The 27,648-nt window shown below is 43.2% G+C and overlaps 1 protein-coding gene across 1 annotated transcript in view; it reads right to left on the bottom strand.

Moving 5' to 3' along the window:
• Sgpp2 (sphingosine-1-phosphate phosphatase 2) overlaps window positions 1–27,648 on the bottom strand; it is an 85,706-nt gene that overhangs the window by 6,779 nt on the left and 51,279 nt on the right. The window contains exons 3-4 of the mRNA XM_090354899.1: window positions 16,479–16,658; window positions 12,933–13,022 (exon numbers count right to left, since the gene is read on the bottom strand). Of these exons, the coding sequence (XP_090211025.1) occupies window positions 12,933–13,022; window positions 16,479–16,658 (270 nt within the window). The remainder of the gene's footprint in view (window positions 1–12,932; window positions 13,023–16,478; window positions 16,659–27,648) is intronic.

Below are 27,648 nucleotides of genomic sequence, written 5' to 3'. Positions count from 1 at the left end.
TATGTAACTGCGAGCCCTTTGTACATCGGCTTTGTAATGAAAAATGAAATAATAAAAAAGCTGCCTCATTGCTGGGCAGTGGTAGCTCACATTTGTAATCCCAGCTATACAGGAGGCCGAGACCTGAGGATTGCATTTGAAGTCAGACAGGCCTGGAGGAAAAGTCCATGACTTTTTTTTTTTTTTTTTTTTTTGCCAGTCCTGGGCTTAAGCTCAGGACCAGAGCACTGTCCTTGGATTTTTCTCAAGGCTATAACTCTGCCACTTGAGCCTCCGCACCACTTCTGGCTTTTTCTAAGTATGTGGTACCAAGGAATTGAACCCGGGTCTTCGTGCATGCTAGGCAAGCACTCTACCACTAGGCCAAACTCCAGGCCCAGTCCATGACATTTTTATATCCAATAAACTGAAAAAAAGCCAGAAGTGGAGTTGTGGCTCAAGTGATAGAGTATCAGCCCTGAAGGAAAAAAGCTAAGAGATAACCCCGGCCTTAAGTTCAAGCCCCAGTATCAGAGTGTGTGTGGGGGTGTGTGTGTGTGTGTGTATTTCTACAATTGGAGACAGTCTCTTCCTCTCCTTCTCTTTTAGTCCTAGCCTCCTGTCTAATGCAGGGCTAATATTCAGTTACAGCATGGAGAAGACTTCATACCTTCCTTTTGTCTAAATGTCTCTGATAGTTGGCGCCCATTGTTCCTATACAAAAGTAATATTTTTTCCCCTGCACCCTGCCTTCCATGGCAATTGCATTACCAAAGTCTCTGACATCTGGTTGGAATATTCTTTCTAAACTAATTCTGTTCATCCTCAACCCATCAGGAGACTATTTTGGTTCGCAGCCCTAGCCTGGGAGACAAAACTAATTTCAGTCATCACAGTTTGTGTAGGTCCCCTCCCCCCATACCTTTTCTATGCTCAGATATTCATCCATAAAAGGTGATACTGTAATAAAGATAACTATGTATTCCTGTAAGGAAAATACTTGAACCATAGCTAATGTGATTCTCAACTTGGGGGCTTTAAATTTCTTATAACAAAATTATTTTAAACCACAGCTAAATATAACAATTATAAGGGATCTAAAAATTATAAAACAACTTTTTTTTTAACATTTGCTTTTAGGCTATTAAAATTCACAGAAACTATGAAAACACACAAAAGGTCAAGCTTTAAATTGGATCTGCTGTTTTGATTTTTTTTTTCCCTCTTTGGAAATTCAAAATTAGGAGGCGATTTCTTTGAAACAACCTCATGTTGTCAGGGCTGGCAGGAACCAAAGGTAGGGCATAGGAGACAACTCAAGCCAGCACACCAGAGAACCAAGATTATATAGTGAGGAGATGCAGAAACAGTTAGCCCTTCCTCATTATTCTGCCTATTTCTGTGTGCAGTGACGAAGCTTCATATGTAGATACACATTTGAGCTTTATTATTTCTTATCACAGGAAACAATAATGGAGACTGGCCATCTACAGTGTGTCTCCAGAAGAAAAGAATGGTAGGAAATTCAGAACAAACGGAAGGAAATGCCAAGATAAACACATGAAATTGATCACTGATTTTAAGCTTAGCCCAACAGAAACATCCTTTCGCTCGGTGATGGCTTGAGATTTCCAGGGCAGGCTGTAGCCCTGAGAACGGTGCCCATTTGTGCATTCTGACCATTTCCATTCTATCTCTAAATATCTCCCCTGAAGAATGCTGTTAAGGAGGCCAAGGCAGCCCAAGGTTAGCTAACTAGAAAGAAGGGGCGAGAACAAGCCATTCATTTAATTGTTAGCCAAGAATGCATTCAGGCCCGGGGAACTATTTATGCAGAGAACTGTGATTCTGGCCTGTTCCCCTCTGCCAGGTCCCCCGCTGAGAATGTTTAGGGCCTTCTCTGCCCTTGGCTGCTTCACAAAGTGAGCTAAAGCCAGTAGAAGGCCAGTGAAAGCCAAGAGCACTTTGCAAATGCTTTGAATGCAAACCCTGCACTTACTCTAGAGGAAAGGAGGGGAAAAAAAAAACATTTCAACTTATACATCAGTGTTTTCCTATCCAATATATTTGCAAGACTTTTCCTTTTTTTATGATAACTCACAATTAATTGGATTTCTGGAAATTGTTCAGATGAGATTCCACAGCAGCCAGACAGCAAGAGGGAGGTGACATTGTTCATGAATATGAATATCAATGATTTCAGTGAAAAACCTACAAGTGCCATAATTAGCATTTGTATAGGGAGAGGAAAGGGAATGCATTTGTTCAGAAATATTAATTTCCTTTTGAAGTGCATTTGTGTCCAAAGCAGGGAGCCAACTCCCTTGCGCGTGAGCACAGCCTCCCCTACGAGTGGGTCCCTCTGCTGTCACTAAAGATCTTCTTTTACATGCCATGAGTGTCCTCCCACACATTCCAGATGTCCCAGGGTGGGTACAAATCTAGGGCTAAGATCACCGGGCGTGGAAATCTGCTGTTACAAAGAAAAACCTTTGAAAAGGCTTTTTGAATGGCTGGGGCTATGGTGCAGTGGTAGAGCTCTGGTTTCCCATGCTCAAGGTGCTGGGTTCTAGCCCTAGCCCTGCAAAAACTAAAATAAAGGGAAGTAAAAATTTAATGACCTTTCCAAACCTCCCCAAAGTTCAGGAATAACCATACAAGGTAGAAAATGGCAATGCCAGCCTTCTTGAAGGCCTCTGTAGAAATTCTCTTGACCATCTGCACAGCATAGTTTTCTCTGGATACATGGAAATGAATTAAAACTGGCATAGGACAGCAGGCAGACCCTTGTTTCAGCATCCCATGGGGACCTGAAGGCTACAGAGAAGAAAGTACTTTGTTGACCCTGCTTTTGACCCATGACTGGAGTGTCAGGTTTAGGGAGTGTCAGGTGAGCCCATTGAGTGCTGGTGAATTGACAGGCAAAGTTTCCTATCCAATAAAAAAATGATTCTTTGAAGGCTCCAGTTTGTTGCTCTCTGTGGAAGAGCCACACCGCCAAATGGACAACCTGTATTTTACATAACCGAGCAGTCTATTTGTGTTGTCCTGTATTTTGAGTGCAGAACTTCACATTTCCTAGGCAAGTGCTCAACCCTTTGAAACACATCCTTAGCCCTTTTTGTTGTTTTGTTGTGGATATGGTCTCAAATTGGTCTGGACTGGAATCAGCTTATGTGCAGCTCCTGCATAGCTGGTATGACGTACATAGGCCACCATGCCTGGTTATTGGATGATACTTTTTTCTTCTAATACTTGGTTTTGAACTCAGGCCTCACTTATTCAGCTTGCTGGTTAGGCTGGCACTCTACCACTTGAGCCATTCCTCGGATGGATCTCATCGACTTTTGCTCTCTCTGGACTGGTCTTGAACCACAATACTCTTGATCTCCACTGCAGGGGAGGTGGGATTATAAACATGAATCACTGTGCCTGGCCTAAACTAGCCATCTTAGTATGTCTTTAGTAAATTGTCTGTCTGTATTGTTCCCTCCTAAAATCTTCCTATCACATTCATTAATCATGAATGGAATAACTTATTTAATGCAGGAAGAGTCTTGAACTCAGGGTTTGGGTGCAGTCTTTAAGTTTATGTTTTTCAAGGCTAGCACTCTATCACTTGAGCCGCAGCTCCACTTTTGGCATTTTTCAGTGGTTCATTGGAGATAAGAGGAACACGGACTTTCCTGTCCAGGCTAGCTTTGGACTGTGATTCTCAGATCTTAGCCTCTTAGGTAGCTAGGATCATAGGCGTAAGCTATCTGTGCTTAGCTAGAATAAACTCTTTAAAACATTCATTCATTTTTATATTTGGAAAAGAGTTTTAATTTTACCTTTAACTCATCCTCTGGCAAAAGGATTACCATTGAGTACTTACTCAGATAACTAAGTATTTATAAAGGAAAATGCTTTCAGATAATTACATTACCTATTCCATTCAGAAACATAGTTTTTCTGTGTACTTTTTTTTTCAATGGCTGGTAGGTAAGAAGTCAACAAGACAGAGAATATGTTCCTTAAAGTGAAAAGTATGATTTTATAGTACCAGTATTAACTAGAGTGATATTTAAGTTTGTTATATATTTCTAAACTTTTTATGTGTGTGCAGGCAATGTGGTTTAAGACTAACCACTGGCTTTTCTTGGCTTTATGAAATCTCAACAAGTCCAGACAGTAGAAAATGTACCAGATTTCCCACCCATAATCCACATAAATACGAGCAGTTCAACTATAATGAGTCATGGGGCTTGGCAGGTCAGCAAGATTATGACAGTACATCAAACAAGTTTGTAGGCAGGTTGTAACATCATTTTTGACAACTGCTAAGCAGCTCACAAGAGTGACAGGGAGCCGGAAGGGCAATCTGCTAGGAGACACAAAAGACACTGTCAGACATCTAAGGTGGTTTTTTTTCCCCCTCAAGTCTGAATGGGCAGAGGTGCCTCTGAGCCGCAAGAGAACCGAGGAGAATGTTCAATGCGATAGAATTGTCATGCAGGCCCAGGCAGGTTGCAATGCTATTGGTATCATCCATGCATTGGAGGGAATGTGTGTATAGACTGTTTGGGTGCTTTTATTTACTTCTTTTTTTTGTGGTGGGGGGAGGGGAGTTGTCCTGGGATTTGAACTCAGGGCCTAGGTGCTGTCTCTGAACTGTTTTGCTTAAGGCTAGAGATCTATCATTTGAGGCACAGCTCCATTTCTCTTTCTCCCTCCCTCCATCCCTTCCTTCCTCCCTCTCTTCCCCCCCCTCAGCTTTTGGCAGTTAATTGGAGATAAAAGGCCTGGGGTAGCCTTGAATCATGATCCTCAGATCTTAGCCTCCTGAGTAGCTAAGATTATGGGCATGAGCCACTAGGGGTTGGCTTGGTGTTGTTGTTTTAACACTGCATCTTGTATTCAAATCCATTACTCAGCTCTTTAAATGTAGGGCCTGATTTTACATGCTTATCATGTATAAGGCCCTAGGTTCAATCCTTAGCACCCAAACACAATAATTTTAAAAGGCATTCTGAAGTTACATTAACTATATGACCTTGCTAGTTTAACTCCTTGGTGCCTCGTTTGTTAAATGGAATACAAATCAGTATCTCCTTTAGAGTTGCTACCACGTAGTTGCTCAAAACAGTGCATTACTTAAAAATACATGTAAGCCAGGCATCAGTGGCTCACACCTATAATCCTAGCTAATCATAGCTACTCAGGAGGCTGATATCTGAGAATCAGGAATCATGATTTGAAGCTAGCCTGAGCAGAAAAATCTTATCTTCAATTAAGCAGCAAAAGAGACAGAAGTAGAGTGCTAGTCTTGAGCAAAATAAAGCTCAGGGAGAACACCTATGCCCTGAGTCCTAGCTCTAGGAGTAGTGCGCGCGCGCGCACACACACACACACACACACACACACACACACACACACACACACACACCATTTAATATATGGTATGCATGATATCTACACAGACAACTACAATACTGAGAAAAATCAAAGAGCTAAATGCAGATGCACTGTGCCCGTGTACTAGGCTACTTGATGCTGAAAAAGATGCCAATTGAATCCATCCACAGACTCAATTTCATCTCGGTGAAAAATGCAGCACTGGAGAAAAGAACAAGCTGATTTCAAAGTCCATATGTGAGATAAAGTGCCAAGAGCAGCAAAGGTAATTTTGAAGGAGAACAAAAGTTGGAGGATCTTCAGAGCTGATATGAATTCTTATTACTAGGTTGCAGTAAATAAGACTGTGGTACCAGCAGGAAGAAGGACAAATAGATGGATGGAAAAGAATGGAGTGTGTATAAGAGAGAGTACAGGGACACTTGTTTATGACACAGTGAATGGATAAAGGTTCATTCTTTCAGTGAATGCTGCTTAGTAAATGGGGCCTTCCTATAGCACAAAAATAAATCATAAAATCAATTCCAAGGTTTCAGATATAAGTAAGAAAATGACATAAAACTTCTCAACTATAAAATAGAGGACTTACTCTGTGACCTAGTGGTAAGCAAAAATACTGTAAAGAGGTAAAGATGGATAAATTAGACCACATTAAGATGTAAAAATGAAGTCTGTAATCGTAGCTCCTTAGGCAGCTGAGATCTGAAGGTCATGGTTTGAACCCCGCCTAGTCAGGAAGGTTTGTGACTCTCGAATTAGCCATCAAAAAGCTGCAAGTGGAGCTGTGGCCTTGAGTACCAAAGCTCAGGGACAGATCCTGAATTCAAGCCCAGCAGTGACACCACCAGAAGAGGGAAACCAAACCAAAACAAAACTCCCAAACACAAAGGAGTGGACAAACAAGCCACAAAGTGGGGCTAGAAATGAGTTATCTGTACTTCTGAGTTTTGCCTTACCACTAAATCAGTAAGGCAAAGACAAGCAGTCCAGTAAAGAATGGTAGCCAGGTGCTGCTGGCTCTCGCCTGGAATCCAGGCTACTTAGGAGGCCAAGATCTGAGGATCACACGGTTTGAATCCAGCCCACACAGGGAAGTTCATCACCTGAAAACTGGAAGTGGAGCTGTGGCTCAAAATGGTAGAGCACTAGCTAGCCTCGAGCAAAAGAGCTAGGGACAGCACCCAGGACCTGAGTTCAAGCCCCAGGACTAACAAAAACGAAACACCAAAACCCACACCAAACAACAAAACAGGGACCAAGACAACTGGGCACCCCACCAAAAAATGAGACAAGGGACAGAATGTCACTGTTCAGAGTAACAGAAACCAAATGAGGTCATGACATGCCTACAGGGGCTAACATGGAAGTGACACTAACAAGTGCAGACAAGGCGGTGGGGAACTGGAGCGCTTATGCAGTTCCTTGGGAAACATAATAGTAAAGGTGGATAACCAGAGTTGAACATAAGTGCTTCCATGACCCTGTCCCACTTCTCCATTGGCTATAGAAGATATGTAAAAAGAACTTACAGCAGCATGATTTATAACAGCTTCCAATTGGAACCAAGTTATAGCACACCAGTAATGGAATGAAATATGGCAGTCATGCTATATATAATTATTGTTGTATAACTGGACACTATACAACTTTAAGAGTGGGTGGGTACGGTGGTGTATGCCTGTAGTCTCAGATTTTTAGCAAGCTGAAGTGGGAAGGTCACTTGAGTTCAAGACCAGCCTCCTGAGTGCTGTGATTGTAGGTATTTCCTAGTCTCACAGTTCCTTTCCTTTCCCTCCCTCCCTTTCTCCCTCTCTCCTTCCCTTCCTCTCTTCTTCCCTCCCTCCCTGTCTCCCTCCCTCCCTCCCTTCTTCCTTTCCTCCCTTCCTCCCTTCCTTTCCCTTTCCCTTTCCCTTTCCCTTTCCCTTTCCTTTGCTTTTCCTTTCCCTTCCCCTTCCCCTTTCTTTTCTTTTTTGTAGAGAGACCGGAACGTAGGTCTAATACATGCTAAGCTCACGCTACCACTGAGCAACACCTCAGCCCTTGTTTTGTTTATTGGGAAAAGAAGGCACATTTTCGTTACAGCTTGAAGCACTTACCAGGCTTCTTGTCAGTCTGGGGTTCGAGAGGTCCTGGTTTTACTCACTGAGATGAGCCACCTGCTTCCCATGAGCCACTTGATTGTCCATCTCAGCCCCTGTGGACCCACACTCTAGCAGAAGGTCAACCGCCAGGCCCCATCGTCTGGGGCACCCCCCCCCCACCGTCAGGCTGCCACTCAGCCCTTCCTGCATTCAGTACACTCTGGAAGCTCCTGTAGCCCACGTTTTCAGAATACATGAAAACTGTGCTTAGTAGTGGCTTTGGGGGAAAGGTGATTAAAAAAAACGTCAGCCAGGCTCCAGTGGCTCATGGCGGTAATCCTCCTCAGGAGGCTGAGAGCTGGGTTTGAGATCTAGTCAGAGACCAGCCCAGGCAGAAAAATTCATTAGGCGCTCTCTGGAGGCATGTTTCATGTGGTAGAGCACCAGCCTAATAAGCATGTTGAGTGAGCAAGGTCCTGAGTTCAAATCTCAGTATTGCTAAACTAAATAAACAAACTGTTAGGACTGCATGTACCAGGTTGTTGCACAGAATCATGGTGTGGCTGCAGTTTCCTTCCACATCTTCCCAAGAATGGCTCTCTGAATGCACATGCAACTTACACACACACACACACACACACACACACACACACGTGTGCTGGTCCAGGGCTCAAACTCAGAGCATGGTTGCTCTGAGCTTTTGTGCTCAAGATTCGTGCTCTACCATTTTGAACCACAGTTTCATTTCTTGATTTTCAGTCATTAATCAGAGCTAAGAATCTCATGGACTTTTCTGCTTGGGCTGGCTTCACACCATGATTCTCAGATCCCTGCCTCCTGAGTAGGTAGGCTTACAGGTGTTAGCCACTAATACGTGGCTAGGAATGGTATCTCTTTTTTTTTTTTTTTTTTGCCAGTCCTGGGCTTGAGCTCAGGGCCTGAGCACTGTCCTTGGACTTTCTCAAGGCTAGAGCTCTACCACTTGAGCCTCAGCACCACTTCCAGCTTTTTGTATGTATATGGTACCAAGGAATTGAACCCGGGTCTTCGTGCATGCAAGGCAAGCACTTTAACCACTAGGCCAAACTCCCAGCCCCATAGGAATGGTATCTCTTATCTTTGAAAACCCATCTTTAAACATAATGCATATTACTTTTGAAACAGAAGTGAGTCCCTTTTTTTTTTCAAAAAGTTTAAAAACAGTGATCCGTGGGATTAAGAGAAAACAATAGGCATTGTAAGGCGGTGACTGATGTTCAGAAACACACCCTATCTAATTAACCCCTCTAACTGGGTCTAACAACAGAGTTTTATATTACAAATTTATTTTATAATTCAATTATGATTTGTATTACAACTGGCTCTTTCCTTCCATTAAGTAAGGTACTTTAGGTTCTTGCTTTGCTTTTTAAGTAGTTACAAAGAAAATGAAAAAACGAAAACCACCAGAGATGTTGTCATCCAAAGCTAGACACTGTTTTAAATAGCTTGCTGATAATTTAATATTTGAGAAGTCCTTTGAATATTCTCCAGCTCCAACCAAAACGAATGCACTACTTCAGGGAACATAGAGAGAACTAAGCAAGTAAATACTTAATATCTACTTAATTATTCACTGATTATACTGACTGAGGACAGTGAAACTGAAAAGCATTTCAGCAAGTTCAGAATGAAAATGAATGGAACAAACATTCATCATTCATTTGTATTTCTCATAGTCACTAATCTACCAGCAAAATGTCTGTTAATATATTCTGAATGATTATTTTATCTGTCAAAGGGTTTAAAATCAGTTGTGTGTAATGGAATCACATAAGACATCTTAAATACAAGATGACAAGCCTTTCTAATTTGCTGTCACCATCCTGCCACAAACACAAATACAAACATAATGTCCATTTCTAGAGCCTTCTGAAGAGAAGGAGAAAGGCGGCAGCGTTGCCGTGCATGCTATCCCTCTGGTCCCTGCCTTTTCCTCCCTCTTCCCACTTGTCTTCTTCAAAGCAGGAGAACATAAAATTGTACACCAAAAAAAAAAAAAAAGATTCTGCAAATCATTGTAGTCTCTGAATGCTTTTACTGTAGGAAATTAATGTCTCAAAAAAAACTAGCTGAAGCAATGAAGAACTTTGTTTTCCCCTGAATGTCAGCCCCAGAACCAGGGTAGACCCCAGGTGTGTTGTAATCTGCTTTATTATGATCACTGGTATTACTACTACTAATTTTTGTGTGGGTCTTAGGCCTGGACCAAGAGCTTGGGGACTGTTCCTTAGCTTCTTTGCTTAGGATTGGTTGGTGCTTTAACACTTTCTCCATTTTGGGCTTTTTTGTTATTCCTTGTTTTTTTGCTGGTTAATTGGAGGTAAAAGTGTCACAATTTTGCTACTTAGGCTAGCTTTGAAGGAAATCCTTAGCTCTCAGCTAGTAGCCAGGATTGTAGGCCTAAGCCACTGACATGCAGCTTTACCTTATTATTTAAATTTTTGTTAATCTTTTTCTGGTCCCAGGACTTGAACTCTGGGTCTGGGCACTGTCCCTGAGCTCCTTCTGCTTAAGGCCAGTGCTCCACCACTTTGAGCCATAGCTCCAATTCCAGCTTTCCCTATGATTATTTGGAGATAAAAGTTTCACAAACTCTCCCGCTCAGGCTGGCTTCCAACCACGATCTTCAGATCTTAGCCTCCTGAGTAGCTAGGATTACAGGTGTGGGATATTTAAAATGTTAAAAAAAAAAATCTTTGGAGTTAAGAGTCTTCTGTGTTGCCTAGGCTGGCCTCAAATGTGTGATGCCACTGCCTCAATTTCCTAAATGTGGGGATACAAGCACATACCGCCTGACCTGACTGCGCGATACTGCTTTATTTCCACATTTGACAGGACAACACTAAGTTCTTCCCAAGGTCACCTCCCCCAAAGGCCCTGCATGGCTACACATCCCAGCCGCAATCAGAGGTCAGGGCGAGCTCTCCATGCGTGAAACTGCACAATCAGAAACTGTCCTCAGGTGCATGTGTGAGAACAGCTTTGAAACAGGTTTAGAGCTGAAAGTGACTCAGCTGGTGGCTGGCAGGCTGCCAGAGCGGGCTGGGCTGGGCCACTCGTGCTGCGTGGGGCTGATGATGGAGGCCTTCTCCTGGCTTGATTTGGCAAGGACAGTGACATGGTTAGGCAGAGAATGTTCCCCATGTGGTCTGCCCACAAGTTCAGCTGCAGTTGGGGGCCAGTGGAGTTCCCGACCTAGCCCGATGGGCCCTTGCTCACCAGCCTTCACCGTCCCCGGTGTGAGGGCTCAGTGGTGTGCCTTGTCTAGTGTGAAGGGAATATTACAGCAGTGCAACCAGCAACTCTCAACTCTGCAGCACATCAGGTTCAACCAGGGGGCTGGCTGTCGAAGACCAGGACTGGCTTCTGGAGCTTAAATTCTCACACATGGACATGTAGGTATACATATATGTACATATACACATATGTGCACATTTATGTGAACTTATATATATGTATTTCCATGCAAATTGGTGAACGCATATAAATGTAAGTATTCATATATAAGGAATTCATATATATTCACACAGTTAAGTGAATTTGTGTGAGTTCCTATATATGTATTTGTGACTTTATATATATGTATATATATATGAATTTAAGCTCCAGACTATAATATATACATTATAAACTACACTCCTAACATCTGCGCGGATGCTCATTTCCAAGCAGCCAGTTCAAGTAGTCCTTATACAGTGGCACCCTTACCCTGTCTGTCCCAGAGCTCTCTTCCTCTTGTAAAACAGAACCGTCTCCTCATTCAACAGCTCCTTGTGCCCTGCTTCCTCTTGCCCCTGCCTATCAAATTAGTCTTCCTGTCTCGTAATATGACTACTCAAGGTTCTTCATACAAGGAGATTAATCCAATATTTGTCCTTTTGTGACAGACCTATTTCACCTAACAATAGTGTCCATACTGATTTATGTTGTAGCGTAAGTCATAATGGCCTTCCTTTTTATTTTATTATTATTATTGCCAATCGTGGGCTTGAGCTCAGGGCCTGAGAACTGTCCTTGGACTTTCTCAAGGCTAGAGCTCTACCACTTGAGCCTCAGCACCATTTCTGGCTTTTTTCTATGAATGTGGTACCAAAGAATCGAACCCGGGTCTTCGTGCATGCTAGGCAAGCACTCTACCACTAGGCCAAACTCCCGGCCCCTGCCCTTCCTTTTTAAAGGCTGAATAATATTCATTGTCTTTATCAGCTCTATTTTGCTTACTACTCATTCATGGATACATGCTTGGGTTGCTTCTACTTTTTGGCTAGTGTATGTAATGCTGTTATGAACTCAGGTCCCCAAATACCTCCAGAGGTATTTCTGCAATATTCCCATGGGATCTGAATCCGCTGGTAGCACTCTAAGTGGCAGTCCATCCCTAGAGACCGGAGATGACAGGACGCCTTAGTCGGCTCGGTCCAGCTGCTCCATACTAATGGGGTGCATTGGTGCAGCGGCTTCCGTCTCCTCTTACGGCATGGACACATAGGAGGGGGTGTGCTTGCTTCCCTCCATTATTATCTTCCGGGTCTGGCAGCCAGCCTGGCACCACAGGAGATGACTAAACTGCTACTGAAAAGGGGAGATTATTAACCTATGAAGTTACCTTCTACCACTTGGAGCAAGCAACTATTTCCTCTGACAGTGGAAATAATGAACCAGTATGTCTCCAGCCACGCTGGTCCTACACTGAGTCATGACCACAGATTGTGTGTGTGGACTCAAGGCCTACACAATCCTCCTTGAGGGTTTTTTTGTTTTTTTTTTCAATCAAAGCTGGTGTGCTGCCACCAGAGCTCCACTTCTGTCTGTTGGGCAGTTGGTAAATTGGAGGTAAGAGCCTCATGGACTTTCCTGCCTACACTAGCTTCAAACCACAGTCCTCAGGTCTTAGCTTCCCGAGTTGCAAAGATTACAGACATGTGTTATGGACACCAGGATCTCAAGATCTTTATGAGGGACAATTATGCATGTGCAAAAAAGCCTGGACTCCAACAATAAGGTAGGACAAGGGTGGGGAGAGTGGCTGTGGCTCGGTCCTTCTGTCTCTCCTGGGACAGATCCTCCAAAAGAAGTGGTCTCCAACTTTTCTACCTCCACTCAGTCATTAGCAATATACAGGAACATACTATGCCTTTCTTTATTATTTCACCACCATTTTTATACTTGCACCTTAATATAATAGCTGCTTAATTCATTGACCCGAGGAAAAAATATAATTAAATGTGCACACAAAAGTTTTGAGACAGCATTTTTGTTGTATAGTCCAGGCTGACCTTGAAGTCTTAATTCCTCTGTCTCCCAAGTATCCAGGAATACAGGTATCTGCAACTGGCCCGGGCTTGCAGATACTTTTATAAATGAACAAAAGGAATCACATTCACTGATCCAATGTCATTCAGTCACAGAGACCTTCCCCATCTCTCCTCTTACCAGGACCGTGTGCATCCCTGTGTAGAGTCTGCTCAGACACACCAAGGTGGAGACCAACACAGCCATGGTCAGGCCCAAGACGAAAGGGTACTTGGGAAGGAGAAAGAAAGAAGACAATAAGATCACATGTGTGTGAGTTGAGGTCCTGGTTGAGAATAGGATTCACTGAGCCAGAATCACTGAAGCTTAGGTGCCCTATACCAACAATCTTATTTATCTGAACTTACTTTTTCATATATTTTTATTGTAATTAATGGGTTACATTATATTCACCACATAGAAGGTGCATTACTTCACAAACATTGATACCCCTTCTCATGTCTTGGTCCCCATTTCCCTCCCCCCACCCCTGCCCCTCATCTTGTTTTTCCCTCTTCCCTATCCTATTTCAAATAAGTAAATAAGCATATATACAATATATCAGGTAACAAGGTCAAATACTGTAACAATATGAGATAACCAAGGGACAGCAATCACTCATTATATGGCTTTTTATCTGAACATATTTTTTAATATATTTTTTATTGTAATTAATAGAAGGGTTACATGATATTTGCCAGATAAATGGTGCCTTAATTCCCACACATTGATACCCTTTCACATGTCATGGTCCCCATTTCCCTTCCCCCCTCCCCCACCCCTCATCTTGTTTTCCCCCATTTCCTATTATCTGAACATATTTTAAAAGTAGAGAAACAAAAGCAAGAAGTTAAGGAGAAGACAGAGATGAATACCATTTTGAGAAATTTCTCCACATTGGAATATATATAAATTATCACAGAGAACTTGGCTTTCAGACTCTTATGCCAGTAGTTTTTATGAAGTTAACAATTTAAAATTTTTTATCTATATTGTTTTTCATGAGTGTGTGTGTGTGTGTGTGTGTGTGTGTGTGTGTGTGTGTGTGTGTGTGTGTGTGTTTGGACTCAGTGCCACATCCCTACTTCCAGCCTTTTCTGGTTAATTAGTCTTGGATTTGTCTGTCCCAGCTGGGCTTCAAATTTTGATCATCAGGTTTCAGTCCCCTGACTAGATAGAATTACAGATGTGTACCACTAGCACTTGGCCAAAAGGAATATTATAGTCAGTGACTGTACAATGAGTGCTTATTGTCTGCTGGGGAGGGGGGGGTCGACACTATAATCCCAGCACTCAGCAGGAGGATTGCAAGTTCTAGGCCAGCCTTGGCTTCAGAGTGAAACTTTATCTCAATAAAAGAAAAATCAACCTTTCAATGGTTGTGGTTGATGCACCTTTCAGCCAACCTCTCCTTGCTTCCTTCTTCAGTGACATGAGCATGTTCACAGACCTCTCTGGGTCCTGAGTGCTATCCAGCAGAGCCTGGCTCTGAGCCAGACATCCATCCTTCTAGGGCTGTGGACTTAGGGTCCAATATGGAGCTGGACTCTGAACTAAGTTAACTCACAGTCTTGAGGAGCTCAGACAATGTGACCTGGCATGATCTCAGAGTAGTTTATGACAAAGGATTTTATCTATCTATCTGGCTCTCACTCAGGAAATGGAGGCCTAAACTGAGTGGCCAAGTGAAGAGGCAGAGCCAGGAGTGGACCTGTCCCTTATCTCTTCCAACAATGACAGTTTCACATCCATCTCCCTAGAATCTATAATTGGGGGTACTCCTGGGTGTCTAGGTAAAAAAGCAGTAAAACAGATCTACTAAAGTCACCTATAAGAAAGTTCAGTTGATGTTGGGCACTAGTGACTCATGCCTGTAATCCTAGTTACTCAGGAGGCTGAGATCTGAGGATTTGCAGTTCAAAGCCAGTCCAGGTAGGAAAGTCTACGAGACTCTTTTCTCCAGTTATCCACCAGAAAACCAGAAATGGAGCTCAGGGATAGTGCCCAGGTACTGATTTTATGCTGAAGGATCAACACATAAAGAAGAAGGAAGGAATGAAGGAAGGAAGGAAGGAAGGAAGGAAGGAAGGAAGGAAGGAAGGAAGGAAGGAAGCAAGGAAGAAAGAAAGAAAGAAAGAAAGAAAGAAAGAAAGAAAGAAGGAAAGAAAGAACGAAAGAAAGCAAAAGGAAGGAAGAAAGGAAGGAAAGAAGAAAAACTGAATAAAATTTAAAATTCCAAAAAGTTGCTAGGTAACATTTGTGGAATTAAACACAAAACTGAAATAATAGGTCCAAATAGGAGCCAACCGAGTCTGGTGGCTCATGCCTGTAATCCTTGCTACTTGAAAGGTTGAGATCAAGAGAATCATAGTTCAAAGCCAGCTTGGGCAAAAAGGAAATTCTGAGACATCCCCACCATTTCAATCAACAAAGCTGGGCACAGTGATAAATTTATGAGGATTTTGGTCTAGACAAGCCCAGGCTCACATAGGAGACCTTATTTGAAATATAACCAAAGCAAAAGAAGCCAGGGGCATGGCTCAAATGGTAGAGTGCTTGCTTAGCAAGTGTGACTTCAAACCTCAACAGAATAAATAAATGAATAAATAAAAAATAAAGCAAAGCTTTATTTTAGTATTAATGTTTAAAAGATTTTACTCTTGGGGCTGGGAGTTTGGCCTAGTGGTAGAGTGCTTGCCTAGCATACACAAAGACCTGGGTTTGATTCCTCGGTACCACATACATAGAAAAAAGCTGGGAGTGGTGCTGTGGCTCAAGTAGTAGAGCTCTAGCCTTGAGAAAAGTCCAAGGACATTGCTTGGGCCCTAAATTTAAGCCCCATGACTGGCAAAAAAAAGATTTTATTCTAGCTGGCATCTAAGCAGATATGAAGTAAAATACTTCTATTTTCAATATCTATTGATCTGATATTGAGATAGTTCTGGGGGGGGGCGGGGAAGGAATCTTCATTTTTCACAGTTGATCCCCTATCCAGGGGTAGATGCATTGTGGAAGAGTAATTTGGGGCACAGAGTCTTTTTTGCCCCAGGTGTGGGGATTCTGACAGAGGGACTGAATGGAATCAGGGAAGCTGGGTCATTTATAGAGCTCAGCTCAGACACCCTTTGTGGGGGTGCAGGACAGGCTCTGACTTCTGTCTGTTTAGGTGGTGGCTGGGGTTCATTTTTTCTAGGAGGAGATGGTGTCCCAGGTTCCTGAGACCACCTGAGCTGTGTACCTTATCCTGTGATGCTAGAGGTGTCCCTTTCCACCCACGAACAACACATGGTATGCTTGCTCATGTCTATGTTTGTTTATCATTTAGTGCCCGTGCTGGAGTTTGAACCCAAAGCCTTGCGCTCTGGCATAGCTTATTCACTCCACATTATGGCACTACCACTTCAACCTAGCTCCACTTCCAGCTTTTTGCTTATTAATTTCTCAGATCTCAGCCTCCTGAGTAGGTAGGATTACAGGCGGGAGCCTCTGGTGCCTGGCTGGATTGGTGTATTTACAAGGAAATTGTGATCAACAGCTCAATGGGTTTTAGGCCCCTCTTGGTCTTTAGAAACCTTCATGATCCTTGGAGCAGCTTTTGGAACCATTTCTGAGCTCCAGCTCTGTTTGCTGTGCTTGGATGGGGTAGAAGCCCTCCACCCAGGAGGACAGACGATGGGGTCCCCTCACCTGGTATCTGTCCACGGTGGAGATGAGGAAGGTGAAGGAGATGGCAGTGGCTGCCATTGCATGGGTGGATGGCATTCCAAACTCTGCCACGACTCTCTTCTCCAGTTGCACAACGGGAGGGGAGGCAGGTCGAGGCCACTTCAGGATGCTCTTGGCCACCTGGCCGACATACATCACCAGCTGGAAAATCACCAGGGGGGGTCAGTCTAGCCCAGTAAGGAACACAAGGGAGGGTCTTGAAGCTCTCGATTCCCTTAGGGTCTCCAGTTTGTCTTTGACTTCCTTTTTCTCCTACTTACTGGGCAAGCCTTGTAAGATGATGTTTCAGATGGGAAAATGAGATTTGTTGTTATTGGTGGTTGTGGGAATCGAACTCAGGGCCAAGGCACTGTCCCTGAGCCTATTAGCATTCAAGACTAGTGTTCTGTTAGGGCCTTGCACTAAAAAAAAGGTGGACTATGCACACCACCAAGTTTGTTTGTGAGTCCCAAAAGTAAATGTTACTGTGCATATCTGATTCAGCTGTCAGTAAATGCCATGACCACATGACTTCTCATAACCACAGAACACACCGGCTTTACCTGAACTACATTCAGAAGTTAAAAGGATCAGGAATATCAACTCTAGGGCTGTTTCCAAGCCTATGAGAAAGACTAAAACTTGTTCAAATGAACCTGTGTGAGTGTGTGTGTGTGCTTGCCCATGTGGGGGTTGAACCCAGGAACTAAATGATGTCCCTTAATTTTATTCCTCAAGGCTAGTGCTCTGCTGCTTGAGCCACAGCTCCACTTCTGGCATTTTGCTGGTTAATTAGAGATTAGAGTCTCCTAGACTTGCATGGAACCATGATCCTCAGATCTCAGTCTGTTGAGTAGACTAGGAATACAGTTGTGAGCCATCTGTTCAAATGAATTTACCATGAGGCCATTAATGAAGAACTGACTTCCCTTCTTTTCTTTATTTAAACAGATGTTAAAAACTCAGTATTTGATGTTACACTTCCCCCCAAATAGTACCATTCATTCAAAACTGAACAGTGCCACTCTACCAGCAAAGCATTTATTGTGCCTAAGACAGCTACAGGGCCGTCCCTGGTTGACGGAGGAGAAAAGGGCCATCCATACCTTTACACTGGTGTTTACCTTTACACCTCCTCTCATGATTGAGGATCGGACTGCCAAGGGATTTTCATTTATAGATTTAAAGATGGGGTCTCTCACTATGTTCTGAAGACACTCCTGCCTCGTTCTCCTGAGTAGCTGGTATTCAGGACTGCAGCCTGTTCAAAGAGCAGGAACTCAAAGGCATCTCTGGGTGTGCAGATTCTGTTCTGAACAGTACAACATCCCCCCTCAGGAGCTGGCCAGGTGCCTATGCATAGGAAACTTGGAGCAGCCCTTCTCTGCTCTGTCTGTGCTGTTGCACAGGTTGGTCTGTCACAACTTAAATCATAAGATTTCTTGTCTTACAGCGACTGTATTGAGCCTTCTAGAGCTTTGCTAGTGCTGGATGCCATTACCTTGCTTGGCACACAACCTACTGAGGAGGACGGTTTTGAAACAATTTGAATTTGCCAGCCAGATTGCTTTAGGAGTTCCCATACCCCTGTGCTTTCTTTCCATTCCCTGAGTTACTGGTTAATTCTTGCAGTATCACCCCAGGAGGGCTGTGTCTGGGTTAAAACCAGCAGCTTCTGTCTGGGCGCAGCAGGCCAAATCCACAGCCTGTGAAAGCTCCCTGAAATTACTGTGAGTTCCAAAGCAGGGGTTTCTAATCAGACTTGGAAATTTAACCTCTTCATCCCTCCCGTCTTACCAAGAAAGAGGCTCCTGGAGCCAGGTTCTCTCCAAGCTTGCCCCTCCCACTCCTGAACCTGTAAAACCACATCCCATTGTCTATTTTCTGGAAATATGGAAAATATGCAAACATGACTGAGTACCAGGAAATTCTCAGAAGCTGCTTGAAAAGCATTTCTTTAATTCTTCCCCTTCCTTCACCACCACCACCAACAAAACATTACAGGCAGAAATGACTAATGCTGGTACACCCTCAAATGTGTCAACCCCTTCAAGACAGGAAACCAAACTGTAAAGTGAAGACTGGTTGAGTAACCATCCGTCAGACCCGATTTAATTTCCTGGAAGCTCATATGTTCCTTTGACTTCCTTTGTCTTTTGCCTCCTATGTTTCAAGGATGGTTTCAAGAATTACGATCGGTCCATTTCACGTATAAAATATTGCCACACCCACACATTGTTTCTGATGGCCAAACGTCAAATAACAATGGAGTGGAACAATAGCTCCGTAGAAAAAATGAGACAAAGCAGAGCTAAGGTTTTTCAAGTTCAAGGAAAGCATACCATTGTCAGAATGTTGAGTCTTATCCCCACCATTGCCATTCAGGACAGTGGATCTATGCTGTACCAAGCTCTATCAGTAAGGAAAAAGTCACACAACAGAAATTTCTTCATCTGCAAAAAAGCTTTGAAAAAGCTGTCTATTGAATCCTATTGGAGCATGCCCTAGTCTAGACCTTGAATATTCTCCATAGTCCTCATACCCAGCCTCTGGCACTATGCTGAAGTAATGGAATCTTTAGGAGGTGGAGCCTAGAGAGAGGAAATTAGGTTATTGAGTTGTATTTTTTAATTGGGGGGAGGGAGGCTGGTATTGGGGCTCGGACTCCCAGTGTAGACACTGCCCTTAACTTTCTTGCTTAAGTGGTAGAGCTCTGTACTTGAGCCACAGCTCCACTTATAGCCCTTTGGTGGCAAATTGGAGGGTAAAATCTTTTTTTTTTTTTGCCAGTCCTGGGCTTGAGCTCAGGGCCTGAGCACTGTCCTTGGACTTTCTCAAGGCTAGAGCTCTACCACTTGAGCCTCAGCACCACTTCTGGCTTTTTGCTATGTATGTGGTACTGAGGAATCGAACCCGGGTCTTCATGCATGCTAGGCAAGCACTTTAACCACTAGGCCAAACTCCCAGCCCCTGGAGGGCAAAATCTTAAACTTGGTTTTGAACTACGATTCTCAGAACTCAGCCTCCTGAGTGGCTAGGATTACAGGTGTGAGCCACCAGCACCGACTTGGGTTGTCTTAGAAAGCTATTGAGACCTCAGCTGCTTTTTCTTTCTCTTGTATTTTGTGCCCAGTACCATGTGCTTCCACCCTGATGCTCTGCCTCTCCACAGGTCTGAAAGCAACCAGGCCAAATGACTATGGGAACCTCCCAAGCTGCCAGCTAAAAATAAACATTTCCTCTTTTTAAGTTGCTACTGTAACACAAAGCTGACAAATACAGGGCCAGGTGTCCTGGGGCTGAGTATTAAAGGAAGATGAGGGACTGTGAGAGAGGCATCCTGGTTGTAACAAGAGGAGGGGCAAAGGCTTGGAGGAGTAATGGTGGTGGAGGGGGGAGGTAATGGGGCCTCTGAAGATGTCAGAACACTACCACACATCCTCCAGAATGGTGTGTTAGGTGGAGAGGAGGGGCGGGGGAAGGGGAGGGCATCTGCAACTCTTACATCAGTCCTACAGCTTCTTAAATGCCATGCAAACCTAGACATTCACTTAATCTCACGAAGACTCACACAGGAATGTTCACGTGAGTGTTCATAGCACTTTTACCCTTTTCTTTCCTGTCCTTCCCTCCCTACTCTCCCTCCCTTCCTTCTTTCCTTTATGTCAGTCCTGGGCTTAAACTCAGGGCCTGGGCATTGTCCCTGAGAGTTTTCACTATAGGCTAATACTTTACCACTTGAGCCACAGCTCCACTTTTGGCTTTTGGCTGGTTCATTGGAGATAAGAATATTACAAACTTCTCTGCCCAGGATGGAATCCTGGAGAGAAACCCTAAATCTCTGCCTCCTGACTAGATAGAATTACAGGCATGACCATGGCTGTTAGACTCTTACCAACTTTTCTATAATAGCCCCAATTGCTGGATGGCGGGGTGCGGGGGGGGGGGCGACAACTTGGTATCTATCAATAGGGAAGTTGACTAACAAATTGTTGTAAAATCATGAACTGGAATATTGCAAAGTTACAAAAATTAATGTATTATCTAATATTGACACATCCCTGTTTGTGTGTGTGTGTGTGTGTGTGTGTGTGTGTGTGTGTGTGTGTGTGCGCGTGTGTGATGGCCTGGGGCTTGAGCTTAGGGCCTTGAGCTTCTTTTTGCTTGATATTAGCATTCTACCACTTGAGCCACAGCTCCACCTCCAGTTTTTTGCTGGTTAATTGGAGATAAGGGTCTCTTGGACTTTCCTGCCCAATCTGGCTTCCAACTTCGATCCTCAGATCTCAGCCTCTTTAGTAATCAGGGGTTAGAGGTATGAGCCAGTATATTGACATATTCTTAACAACATGGATGGATGTCAGAATAATTACAGTGAATGAAGAAGCCAAACTAAAACAAAACAAAACTGAGACAATGCATACTTGCATGACTGTTGATATAAAATTCTTGAAATTCCAAATGCTTTGATAGTAACAGAAAGTAGATCAATGGTTTCCTGGGAAGGGAGACAAATCTGAAATGAGCTTGAGGTATTAGGGGGTGAGAGATAGCATGTTGTTTGAAGTAATGAGGTCAGAACAGGTATACATACCAAAGTGGGCCAAGTTCCATTTTTAAAATATGTACAATGTTGTAAATACACTGAAAAGTACTTATTTGGTAAGTAATAAATTGCATAATATGTAAATTTTTCCTCAACAAAACAGTTAAATATGTCGAATTCACTATATCTCAATTATATTTCAAAAAGGGGCTCACAGCTCTCCAGCAACGTGAGGAGCAGGCGTCCAGAGCAGATCTGGCGACAGGACTATGCTATGGAAAGAATTTTTAGCCTATTTGATAGAAGCAGAGGCTGACCTGACCTCCATCCTGAGCAGATGTTTTCGATGACAGCAGACAGATGGGGTGAAGACCCCTCGACTGGCTGCAGGGAGTCAGTTAAGAAAACTGCGAATCCCAGGTGAGAGACCCAGGTGAGATACAGGTCAGCAGACCTTCCAACAGGGAGAGATCTGAAAAATGTTTTCCTCTTTCTTCTTTGTCTTTCTTTCTTTCTTTCTTTCTTTCTTTCTTTCTTTCTTTCTTTCTTTCTTTCTTTCTTTTTTTCTTTCTTTCTTTCTTTTTTTCAGATTTGAACCCAGGATCTTTGCACATGCTTGGCAAATGCTCTGCCATTGAGCTCTGTCCCCAGCATACCCTCTTTTTATAAAGCAGAAGAATGATGAGTAGGTTTAGAAGTATAGGGAGAATGACAACTAGAGAGACATTACATATGGAAAAGAAAATAAAGACATGGAAGGAGCATGGCCCCAGAGGAAAGTGGGAAGATAGATGTTGTTTTTAGGATGAGAAGAGCTGAGCTTGGGACTCAATGAGGGCAGGTCAATCTGGTTCACTCTGTGACTACTGAGGCAACACTGGCTTTGAGAGGGGAGGGTGTCAAGGCTGTCAGCTGCCTTGCAATGCACAGAGCAGTGTCCCTCTATGAGAACTGCCTTTGCTGTGACTCTTCAGTGTTCTTCAGATAAGTGGGTAGGTGAGAATCCCATTTAAAGTTGTCTGCAGTAAGAGACTAACTCTGTTTGACAAGTAAACATCAAATATTATTTATTTATTTTGGGCCAGTCCTGGGCTTGAGCTCAGGGCCTGAGCACTGTCCTTGGACTTTCTCAAGGATAGAGCTCTACCACTTGAGCCTCAGCACCACTTCTGGCTTTTTTCTATGTACGTGGTACTGAGGAATCAAACCCAGGTCTTCATGCATGCTAGGCAAGCACTCTACCACTAGGCCAAACTCCCGTTCCCAACATCAAATATTTTAAAATATATACAATAATTATTTTTTCTTTTTTTGCTGGTCCTGGGGTTGAACCTGGGTCTGAGCACTGTTTCCTTTGTTCAAAGCTTGTACTTTACCAGTTGAGCCATAGCTTCACTTCTTTTTTTTCCCCCTGTGTGGAGTTAAGAGTCTCATAGTCTTTCTTGCCCAGGCTGGCTTTGGACCATGATCCTGATTTCAGCTTCTTGAGTAGCAAGGATTATTGGTATGAGCCATTGGTATATGACAACAAAAATATTTTTAAACAAGGTTGCAACCGACACTGGAGTTTCCAAGATCTTACCATTAGTATTTTGGGAGGGAATTTTAGTTTTTGTGGCGCTTTATCAAGGATCTGACCAGCTTTGGGACAACTGAGTCATCAATGCAAATATTGCTTATTGTACTATACAACAGCACATATTGATTCCTCTGCCTCAGGGAAGTTGGATCACTTTCTTCAAACTACAAAATATTCTAGTGAAGACACACTCCTGTTGTTACTTGCTTAAAACATTATTTTTATTTTATTTTTGTCCATCTTGGGGCTTGAACTAAGGGCCTGAGCACTGCATTTGGGCTTTCTCAAGGCTAGATCTCTATCACTTGAGCCACAGAACCACTTCTGGCTTTTTCTATGTATGTGGTGCTGAGGAATCAAACCCAGGTCTTTGTGCATGCTAGGTGAGCACTCTACCACTAGGCCACACTCCTGGCAGAACATTATTTTTATTACAAGGTATATTAATTAAAAAAACTCATGTATGTAGTAGTTCACATTACCCATGAATTTTTATTTCAAGAAAGGAAGAAGGGAATTACATGAATTTAAATGAATTTAAAACCTAAAAGATAGCAGGAAGCCAGAGTTGAAAGATCACACACTGTATGATTCCACTTACGTGAATGAGCAGAGCAGCCCTCTCAGTAGAGGTAGGAAGTAGCTTAATGGCAGCTCAGGGCTGGTGACCTGACGTCTGAAAGAGGGATCAGGAGGAGCTGGGCTCTGCTGGCTCACACCTGTAACCCTTTCTTCTCAGAAGGCTGAGGATTTGAGGACTGAAGTTTGAAGTCAGTTTGGGCAGACAAATCTGAGGACATTTCATTCCAACTATCCAGAAGTGGCACTATGGCTCAAGTGGTCATGTATACCAGCTTCGAGTAGAAAAGCCAAGTGAGAGCACAAGGCCCTGAGTTGTAGCTCAGTACATACAATTACTATGCTAGAAAGGAACCGTTTCTCCATTTAGTTCTCAGTGAAAGAGTGTAATGATTAACTCAGTTTGGCTTGCCCTAAATGAAGGACTTTGCTCTATATTATCGAGAGGCCCTTCTATCCAAAGGGACTCAATTAAGTCTATCATCCATCACCCTCCTTTTGGCTGAGGCCCCAAAGCCTGGCCATAAAGCAAGAATCCATGAGGCCGTAACACACGAAGCAATTACGAATCATTGTGACTTTCGGCAAAGTGGTCAGGTCCCTTGCATGGTGCCAAGCAATGGCACAGGGACCTGGTGAGTTTTTGAGAGGAAGAATGAACCTTACTTCTGTCCTGACTGCCTGATATATGGGACGTGGGTAGACAGAAATTCCAGTTCACTAGGTAGTCTCTCCTGTTGATCCCAAGTAGACAACGCCCATGGGGTGAACTGATTTTGTTGGAAGGAAACCCAGCTCACATCCTCAGATGGTTGCAGGGCAGGGCTCACAGGAGCCGGCAGAGACCTTTTCTACCTGCAAGGACAACTCTACCGTGCCTGATGCATCTCCAGGTAGCAGGACTTTACTTTTCATACTAGCATAAGTAAAATCTAAATTGCTTCAAAACACTTGATTCTTGAAATAACATTACTACTAGGAAGGCAGCCACAATATATTTGTTTTCATTTTTTTTTTTGCCAGTCCTGGGCTTGAGCTCAGGGCCTGAGCACTGTCCTTGGACTTTCTCAAGGCTAGAGCTCTACCACTTGAGCCTCAGAACCACTTCCAGCTTTTTTTCTACGTGTGTGGTACCGAGGAATCGAACCTGGGTCTTCATGCATGCTAGGCAAGCACTTTAACCACTAGGCCAAACTCCTGGCCCCACAATATATTTTTTAAAGGAATATCTTATGCACACTGCAGAGTGTTGGCTAACACGTCCCCACTTTGTCTTCCTCCCTACAGATCTACAAGAAGAGGATAGAGCCAGGGCTTCTGCAGGATCCCACGGAGCATAAAGAGCCTCTTTTCAACCCCCTCCACACACATACACACTCATCATGCACTTTGTTACATTTTAATGTTTTTCTTTCCTCTATAACCAGGGGCTGGTCCACCACAAGGGAAAAGAAATCCGAGAGATTTTCTGTTAACTAACAGAAGTGTAATATGTTGACTCGTGGAATTATTTTTCAGAAAAGTCAGAAATTATTTTTATTCTTTAATAGCAGTTCAGAGTTTAGAAAGTAATGAGATTTAAAATAAAGACCACATCATCTCTATTAGTTCACACCATCAGCACCTGGCTTAGCTCGGGTTCTTTATCATTCCTGTCCTGTTTTCTTCTCACCTTGAAATCCACACTGCTTTAGGGTTTTCTATCTGGTGTTAGGAAAGGAATTAAAAGCAGTTCTTGCTAGGTGCTTATGGCTCACACCTGTAATCCTAGTTACTCAAGAGGTTGAGATCTGAGGACTGAGGTTCGAAGCCAGTATGGGCAGAAAACCCTGTGAGACTCTTAACTACTCCTAAAAAGACAGAAGTGTTGCTGTGGCTTAAGTGGTAGAGCAAAAGAAGTTTAGGGATAAAATACAGACCCTGAGTTCAAGACCTAGGACTGGTATAAACAGCCACCACCACCATTACCACCACAAAACAACAAAGCAGCTCTTTGTGAAGTTGAGCCTCTAGAATATTTCCAAATACTCTTCATAAAGAACTGAAAGTACAAACTCCATTCAGACCTTGAGCGTTATTTTAATTCATTTTCCTTTCAAATCCAGGGCTCTTTGCTGTGTGTGTCACCAGGGTTGGTGTGGATGTGTGGGTGTGTGGATTTATGTGAGGGTGAATCACTGGGAGAGACAATTGTTTCAAACTGATAAGACTGGACTCCTGAAGCACAAACACTTACAGAACAAGCATCACCAATGACTATCAGAAAATGGGTACTTACATATCCAGGTCCTATAGAAGTAGGAAAAACAACGAAGGCACAAACAGCAGGTAGCGAACACAACCTAAAATAATTAACATTTCCTTGTTTGCTCCTTTTTGCCAAGTTCAGATCAGCTTCTGACTTACTTTTTTTTCTTTTATGGTCAGCTGTGGGTTTTGAACTCAAGGCCTGGACTCTGTACCTGAGCTTTTTTGCTTAAGGTTACAGCTATACTACTTAGAGCCACAGCAGCACTTTCAGTTTCCAAGTGGTTAACTGGAAATAAGAGTCTTATGGACTTTCCTGCCTAGGCTAACTTTGAACTGTGATCTTCAGATCTCATTCTCCTGAGTAGCTAGGATGACAGATGTGAGCCACTGGTTCCTGGCTCCACTGGGGTAAGGGGCTTGAGACGGAACTTGTTATATTGTCTAGGTTGGCCTTGAGTTTACAATCCTTCTTCTCCATGAGGGCTTGGGTTATGTGTAGCTTTCCTGGACATTATTTTAATGTTCACAGTTGAGAAAATTGATGTGTAAGGTGAGCTCTCTTGCAAATGAGCATGCCCAGTATAGAGGAGATAGACACCAATTTACAAGTATTTACAAGTATTGTTGTCTTTTTACCACAGCCTGTCATCTAGGACCTGGTAAATTTGGAACTGCCTCTAAGTCAAATGAGGCCATAAATCATGCATGAGACCAAACAGCTTTCTTTCAGGAACTTCAATTCTCCTGCCTTAATGCACTAAACCCATCTGGAGCTCAGTGGAGGACACTTGACCACATACCCTTAGGGCTTAGCAATTAAGATCTCACATCTGCTGAGAAAATTGCCTAGAGCTTATCTCTACCATCCCACAAATGAATCACCCAGAAGGCAGAGACCAGTGTCATTTCTACACCTGCCACTGGGTGGGCATCACATCCAAAGTATCCATTACCAGTGGAGGTAATGGGTATTTTCAGTGCTTGGAAACAAACATAGAACACACACACACACACACACACACACACACACACACACACATAAACAAAACAAGCATGTGCTCAACTCAAGAATAACAAAAAGCTGGAGTAACTAATCAGATCCTGACATGTCAGGATGCTTTGAAGTTGAAAGTGAACAAAAGGAAAAGCAAAAGGTTCTGGTAGTGCATTTTGCTCCCATTTGCACATTTGTAGGTATATGGGAACGTAGCTGGCAAACCCACTGGGGTTTAGAATGCAGAGCAGGGGTGGCAAAGGGACCCACTTTGCATGGTATGTCTCGTGTGCTGCTCCAGTTTTTCATGAAAAACAACAACAACAAAAACAAACAAACAAAAAATATTTTCGAGTCACAGTTGCCAAACAGCCGTGGTCTTCAGGAGGCACACACAATCTGCTCGCCTAGTGCACCGTCAAGCTCGGAGAGCAAAGGCGTTGGGTTGTGTGTTGGCCTCCACTGAGATCTTTCCTGTGGGCTTTTATCTCCCCACTATGAGCCTGAGGGCTGAGTTAGTGGATGTAGGTATTCATGGATGGATGAATGGAAGCAGAAAATATACATGCATCTCACACTATACAAATTCTTGTAAGCTGAAATCTGAAACTCAGTGTATCTAAAGAAAATGTTAGTTAAATAATTTGCTGTTATAATTCATATAACAGGCAGAGGATATAGCTGGCCCACAGAATGCTTGACTAGCGTGTGCAATGCCCTGGATATGATCTCCCGCAGTACAAAACAAACAAAAACCAACCACATTTCACCTGAAAAATCACCACCACCACCACCACCATTACCAACAATAAAACCCTGATGCTATTTGCTCTCAATTCAAGAAGCAAACAGTATTGAGCACCTTACAGTCCTCGCTCTCCCCAACCTTGCTATTTGGACTTGGCTTGAAGTGTAATCCTTCATGCTAAGACCACGTAGCTCTCTCAGCAACTCTCCACTTCATAGAAGCTTTGCTTTCTCATACAACACCAACACCTCCTCTAACTATCAATGATGGTTAAAGAAAAAAGACATATTAAATGGGCCAGCCTAGGTTTGCTACTTCGTTAACACACTGCTTCTAAAGAGGTTCTAGCAGGACCCCTTTCTTGCTTTCAACAATTTGAACTATAAACTCAAGACAAATCTACCCCTGGCAGGCCAGATGCAACTAGAGTCAATAGAATGCCAATTGTTTTTTCAA

This window comes from Megascapheus bottae, chromosome 21, assembly GCF_031878675.1.
Source record: "Megascapheus bottae isolate mThoBot1 chromosome 21, mThoBot2.hap1, whole genome shotgun sequence".
NCBI classification, from domain to species: Eukaryota; Metazoa; Chordata; class Mammalia; order Rodentia; family Geomyidae; genus Megascapheus; species Megascapheus bottae.
This window is presented reverse-complemented; position numbering and strand designations above follow the sequence as displayed.